Here is a 6,900-nt window from a genome sequence, read left to right as displayed (position 1 = left end):
TATCATGGCCAATCCACCTAGCCTGCACGTCTTTGGACTGTGGGAGTAAACCGGAGCACCCGGAGAACGACACGGGGAGAATGTGCAGACTCCACACGGACCCAGCAGGGAATCGAACCTGGGGCCCTGACACTGTGAAGCCACAGTGCTAACCACTTGTGCTCCCGTAGGGGAAGGGTCTTTCTATTGGGGGGAGTGCCGCACGGGGGAGGGGGGTTGCGGGAGGGTTTGTTTATTGTTTTATTGCTTTGTCATTCATGTATAAAATGTGAATTAAAATACTTTTTAAAAAGCGGGCAGACTATTATCCACCTCCCGCTCCGACTGTTTACGTCGCTGGGACGGTGGTATGTGCGTGCGCATGCGTGGCGCCCCGGTCGGTGATTGGTTCTCGGGTCTGACCCCAGCGGGGGGTCACGCCGCATAGGATGATGGTCCATTATCCATCATGGAGGCGATATTTCACGAGAAAGTAAGTTGATGCGGCGATTGCGGTTTAAAATAGCCGTGGCGGCGGGCGGCCGGCTGCGTGCGGCTCGTCCGGCCCGGCAAGCTAGCGGCGGCGGGAGGGGGAAAGGTCCGATGTCGAGTTGCTCGAAACTTTCCTCCCTCCCCACCTGCGGGGCCCTGGGGCGGGATGGCTTCTGCACAGCCCCCGCCGACTGCCAGCGCCACAGGCTCCGCACCTGAGGTCGAGGCGGCTGCCCCGCTTCGAGTCCTGGTGCAATGATCACATTGAGTTTAGCTGCCCGTGGGATGTGCCGCAGCTCTGGCGGGCCGGCCGGGGTTCAATATCTCGGCCCGACATCCCCAAAACATTCTACCAGACAGGAGGAGTGCTCAAAGTCGGCAGGCGATGTCTGTAGATCCTCCCAAATTGGGCCTTTTAAGTTCGCTGAAGGGTGAAGTAAACCGTTTGTAACAGTTTCTGGCTTCCCGTTTCTGATCCAACACACACGCCTGATGATTGTCCCGGAGCACGCGGAAGAAATCCGCTTCAGCGCAGACACACAGCTTTGATTGCCACTCCACTTTGTGTGACTCTCAAAGACGACGTTTGAGCGTGGGAACCTTGGACGTTTAGCCTGAAAGATGTTACTGCGTTGTATAAAAGCAGTTGTCCAGTTGTGGTAGCGTTATACTGCTTGGTAAAATCACTGCTAATGTGACAGTGCATTACTTCATGACGTTGGTTATTGATTGACTACGGTGTGGAAGTTCATTTGTCTTTAGTTGATGCTCAATACAGTAAAATGTTGATTATGATTACAATGTGACAAACTTGTGACAATGTGACATCTTCTCCTCTGAATAGTACTACACCCGATGTCTGTCTATGTACATGCATTGTGTACTTTATGTTTGCCCTATTATTTTCTTTTCATGTACGGAATGATCTGTCTGAGCTGCACGCACAACAATAATTTTCACTGTACCTCGGTACACGTAATGATAAACAAAACCAATCCAACTTGCATGTGTAGTTTCCCATATAGATATGGACATTGTCTTTAATATTTTATTCCCAATGTATAATGTAAAACGGGAGCTGACTTACACCTGCTGAATTATCCCTTGCCCTATAACTTCATTTGAAGACAGCATTTTGCCTTGACTCCCATGTAAAATGTCACATGAAATTAATAGTTTTTAGTGGCTGTGCTTAATTGTGGTAAATTTCAGATTGATAGTTCAGTGTGGTTATTTTCTTTGGATTCTTTTAGTGTACACCTCCAGGAAATATCTGAATTTACCATTATATCTGGTAATGTGTGGCTTATGTAAGTCTTTGACACTTGTGCACAACAATACAGGAGATCACCTGATTAAGTTTATGTAGTTAAATCCTCTGGACAAATGCCAAATGCATATAATTACTAATGTTCGTGTTTATGTGTTAAGTATTGTAGAACTACCAAGAGTGGGCCTTCAGCTCCTTCAGCCTGCTCTGCCACTCAAGAAAATCATGGCTGATCTGATTGTCGCCTTAACTCCACTTTGCTGTTTATCCCCCATAATCCTTGATTCTGGGCGGCATGGCGGTGCAGTGGTTAGCACTGCTGCCTCACAGCGCCGAGTACCTGGGTTCGATCCCAGCCCCAGGTCACTGTCTTTGGAGTTTGCACGTTCTCTATCTCTGCGTGGGTCTCAGCCCCACAACCCAAAGATGTGCAGGTTAGGTGGATTGACCACGCTAAATTGCCCCTTAATTGGAAAAAAACATAATTGGGTGCTCAATTTTTAAAAAAAATCCTTGACTCTTTTGTTGGTCAGAAGTCTGCTCAACCCGGCCTTCAATATTGGTAATGATGTCCCATCCTTCCCAACCATGAGTATTCGATCCACAGAGGCTAAATAGTTCCCTGATCTTGTTTTAAATGGGAGACCTTTATTTTTAAATTGTGCCCCTAAATCTAGATTTCCACCAGGAAAGGAAATGTTCTCTCAGCATGTATTCTGTTAAGCCCCCTCATAATCTTGCATCTTTTAATAAGATCACCTCTCCTTCTAGACTCTAATAAGTATAGGCACAACCTGCTCAACCTTTTCTGATAAAACAGCCCCTTCATCCCAGGAATTAATCTACAGTGCCTTCACTGAACAAGTATAACTCTCCCTAAGTAAGGAGACTAAAATTGTCCTCTAGGTGTGGTCTCACCAATGCTTTGTACATTTAAAAAAAATAAAGTGCCCATTATGTTTTCCAATTAAGGGGCAATTTAGAGTGGCCAATCCGAAACAGGCACACCCAGTGCAGACTTTGGAGTTGTGGGATTGTTGTTGTGGTGGAGAGTGGCTGCTGCTGCTTCTCTCTCTGTTGCAGTTGCTGAGTTTGCTGCCTGTTCCCAGTGTTGGTTGCTGCTGAGCAGCCTGAAGGAAGGAAAGGTGAGGGAAGGAAGGAGAGAAGGACAAAAAGAAGGCAACTTTAAGATTCAGCACCTTGGGGGGCGGTCGGGTGGGGTGTGGGTCGGGGGGGTGGACTGCTTGTTTGCTAGGCCCCTTCCGGGCTGAAGGCCCTGCCCGCCCCGGTTCTCCCAATTATCAACATCTTCCTTCAGCAAAGATGAAGCCTTCATCTTCCATCAGGTGTGCTTGTTCCGTGCGGGGAATCCAGTGGCCAGTTTGCTGAACTCCCGGGCTGATTTGTCAAGATTCCATTGGGTGTTTGTTCCAGGGTGGGAGTGCAGACTGTGTTTTTGCTGGGTCCTATCCGTGTGCTGAAGATATGCTTGTGCTCACCTATTCTCACACACTCCAGCTTCACAGGAGTCTCCCACCTCAGGCACCAATTCGTCCATGGTGCCCTACCCTCCTGTGCCGCTATCCTCCTCCCGCTGTGTCCCTTGCTCTCTCTTCCTTTCCTTGTTCCACATACCTTCCTAGGGGGAGAGTACATTGTTCCACCTCGCTCCACCCTCCACCCAACTCTAGGCTAACTTCAAATCTACTCTGACATAACAAAGCACACTTTGTGTTGGGTATGGCACTTGCCCTGATGGCCACTCCACCTACATCCGTGGCGGTGCGGTCCAGTGTCACCTATGCAGGGGTGGTGGTCTCTTCAGCCTCCACTTCTCCAGCAGCCCCACACCCTTCCGGTTGTTAACTCAGAAACTGAGGGTTAAGTGTTATGCTCACCCCACCGTCACCATAGAATCATGCGTTCAACCAAGGCTACTACAGACACCAAGGTGGCCGCGGCTGGCACCGCCACTCCTTCCACTGACATTACCACGCCGGCACCTACCAACCAATCGGCATGGAGGAGGGAGAGCACCTCCAAGGCCCATAAGAAGGCGAGGTGGGGATCGGCCCCAGACATCCCGGACCCCGTCGGCCTAGAGAACTCTGGCTCGGGGGCTACTGACACACCTTGCCCCGCGGACAGACCACCTCATCCGGGCCCATTGGTCCCTCAAGCATCGGGTACAGGGCTTGGCGGCACTTCTGCGAGGGTCAACGGGGGGCGGTAGGTGGCAGTGATGTGTATGATCCCGAGCTGGCGCTTAGATCAAGGAAGTCACGACCATGGGGACAGAGGAAAGGGGGGTGGGGGGTGGTAATGCAAGGATGGAGGTTTCCTCGGGTCAGGCCTTCCCCCATCCATAAGCAGTACCATTCCTTGGAAGGGGTGGGGGGCACCATGATCCAACATCATGAGAGGGTGGCGCCCAGACTCCTGTCCCTCAGCATCACACCCTGCCTTTGCTGGAACACCAAAACGGTGAAATATATATTCACCCTGAGCCGTCGCAGCCACCTGAACAGGATTCCTTGGAGCCGGGTGCGAATGGGACCCCTGTTTTCACGACGCCGGAGGGCTGCGGCAGTTCCCTGACCTCAGGGTCATTGGGTGGTGTGGAGGGCCCCTCTCTCCGCCCCAGACTCCGACAATGGGCGCTTCCATCTCCATTGTGGACAAAATCCTAGGGCTGGACTGGTTGACCATGGAGTTCTTCAGGGCATCCTGGGGAGCGACGACATGGTGGTCCTGGGGAAAGTATTGTGACCGGGGAGATACCCATCTCATGGAGCAGGGCCACCATTACCCTGCTGCCAAAGAGGGGGGATCTCCACCACCTTAAAAACTGGCGACTGGTCTCCCTCCTCAGCACGGACGACAAGAACATCGCCAAGGCAATGTGTTTGCGTCTTGGCACCGTGCTGGACCACATGATCCACCCTGACCAGTCCTACACTGTCTCGGGTCGCACAATCTACGACAACATCCACCATCCATCATTCCCAGAGGGCACCTCTGCCGAGCTTCTTCCTGTCTCTTGATCAGCAGAAGGCATTTGACAGGATGGATCACAAGTATTTATAATAATCATTATTGTCACAAGTAGGCTTATATTAACACTGCAATGAAGTTACTGTGAAAAGCCCCTAGTCGGCACATTCCAGCGCCTGTTCAGGTGCACAGAGGAAGAATTCACAATATCCAAATTGCCTAACAGCACGTCTTTCAATACTTGTGGGAGGAAACCGGAGCACCTGGAGGAAACGCGCACAGACAAAGGGAAAATGTGCCGATTCCACACAGACAGTAACCCAAGCCGGGAATCGAACCTGGGCCAACGGTGCTAACCACTGTGCTACCGTAGGTCCTTATTTCGGGACTCTGCAATCATTCGGGTTCGGGCCCACTTCATCGCCCGGATCCAACTTCTGTACACTGCCAGAGTGTCTCATTATGGTTAACGGGTCTCTGATGATGCTCCTTCGTTTTGGGAAAGGAGTGCGCCAAGGCTGCCACAACTCTATTCTATTTGCGTGGAGCCTTTCCTGCACCTCTTGCGGAGGAGGTTGTCAGGTCTGCTTCTGTGAGGGCCGGGCATTGGGGTGGTCCTATCGGCTTACAGTGATGATGTGCTCCTCATGTTAGCCGATCCTGCTGACCTGCAGAGGATGTGAGAGTGCCAGGCTGTGTACTCCTCCGAGTCCTCTGCCAGGATTAACTGTTCCGGACTCCTGGTCAGCCCTTGGCAGATGGAGCCCATTCAGCGGCGTTCAGACCTTTCACCTGAGCAGGACCAGTCTCCTCTACCTGGGCGTCCATCTTTGCCCAGCTGAGGAATATTGGTCAGCTAACTGGCAGAAGGTGGAGGCCAAGGTGAACGCTTGCTTGAGACACCGGACAGAACTGCTCCGAGTGCTGTCTTGCCGGTCACAAAGCTCCAGAGAATGCTTGTAGAGTTCTTCTGGGACAAGAGACTGCACTGGGTTGCTGCTGAGGTCCTGAGTCTCCCGCTGAGGGAGGGCGGGCAGGCGCTGGTGTGCCTTTGCACCCAGGTGGCGACCTTTAGACCCTGCAGCGGTACCTTAACGTTGAGCCTCCTTCACAATGGTGTGCCCTGGCGACGCATTCCTTCCGCCAGGTGCTTGGCCTGAATTATGACCTGTAACTCCTGTTCATCGATCTGCAGGCAGGGTCTTTGTTACCCTCTGCAGGCGCTGCCCGTCTTTTACCAGGACCTGTGCAAAGTCTGGAACAAGGTCGTCTTGTGCCACAGCTCTCCCTTGTCAGGAGTGGTGGCTGTCATCAGGGAGTCACTCCTTAGGAATCTGCACCTCCACCAATACCATAAGACATAGGAGCGGAAGTAAGGCCATTTGGCCCATCGAGTCCACTCCACCATTCAATCATGGCTGATTTCAACTCCATTTACCGCTCTCTCTCCATAGCCCTTAATTTCTCGAGAAATAAAGAATTTATCAACTTCTGTCTTAAAGACACTCAACATCCCGGCCTCCACCCCCCTCTGTGGCAATGAATTCCACAGACCCACCACTCTCTGGCTGAAGAAATTTCTCCTCATCTCTGTTCTAAAATGACTCCCTTTTATTCTAAGGCTGTGCCCCCTGGGTCCTAGTCTCCCCTGCTAATGGAAACAACTTCCCTATGTCCACCCTATCTAAGCCATTCATTATCTTGTAAGTTTCTATTAGATCTCCCCTCAACCTCCTAAACTCCAATGAATATAATCCCAGGATCCTCAGACGTTCATCGCATGTTAGGCCTACCATTCCTGGGATCATCCGTGTGAATCTCCGCTGGACCCGCTCCAATGCCAGTATGTCCTTCCTGAGGTGTGGGGCCCAAAATTGCTCACAGTATTCTAAATGGGGCCTAACTAGTGCTTTATAAAAACTGTATAAATCTTCAGAAGTACATCCCTGCTTTTATATTCCAAGCCTCTTGAGATAAATGACAACATTGCATTTGCTTTCTTAATTACGGACTCAACCTGCAAGTTTACCTTTAGAGAATCCTGGACTAGGACTCCCAAGTCCCTTTGCACTTTAGCATTATGAATTTTGTCACCGTTTAGAAAATAGTCCATGCCTCTATTCTTTTTTCCAAAGTGCAAGACCTCGCACTTGCCCACGTTGAAT

At 50.9% G+C, this 6,900-nt stretch overlaps 1 protein-coding gene across 3 annotated transcripts in view; it reads left to right on the top strand.

Annotated features, from left to right (window-relative positions):
- The first annotated feature begins 397 nt into the window (after positions 1–397).
- Positions 398–6,900, top strand: part of atxn3 (ataxin 3) — a 70,425-nt gene continuing 63,922 nt past the window's right edge. For 2 of the 3 annotated variants that reach the window (XM_072492242.1, XM_072492237.1), the window contains exon 1: positions 398–472. Coding sequence is in view for 1 of the 3 variants with exons in the window: in XM_072492237.1 (XP_072348338.1) it covers positions 449–472 (24 nt within the window). In the remaining 2 variants the exon portion in view is untranslated. Of the gene's footprint in view, positions 473–1,764; positions 1,782–6,900 lie in introns of those variants that run through there. The other variant, XM_072492249.1, reaches the window with a different exon arrangement.

The sequence above is a fragment of the Scyliorhinus torazame genome, chromosome 2 (genome assembly GCF_047496885.1).
Source record: "Scyliorhinus torazame isolate Kashiwa2021f chromosome 2, sScyTor2.1, whole genome shotgun sequence".
In the NCBI taxonomy this organism is placed as follows: domain Eukaryota; kingdom Metazoa; phylum Chordata; class Chondrichthyes; order Carcharhiniformes; family Scyliorhinidae; genus Scyliorhinus; species Scyliorhinus torazame.
The sequence above is the reverse complement of the archived record's forward strand: the minus strand, read 5'-3'. Positions and strand labels throughout refer to the sequence as shown.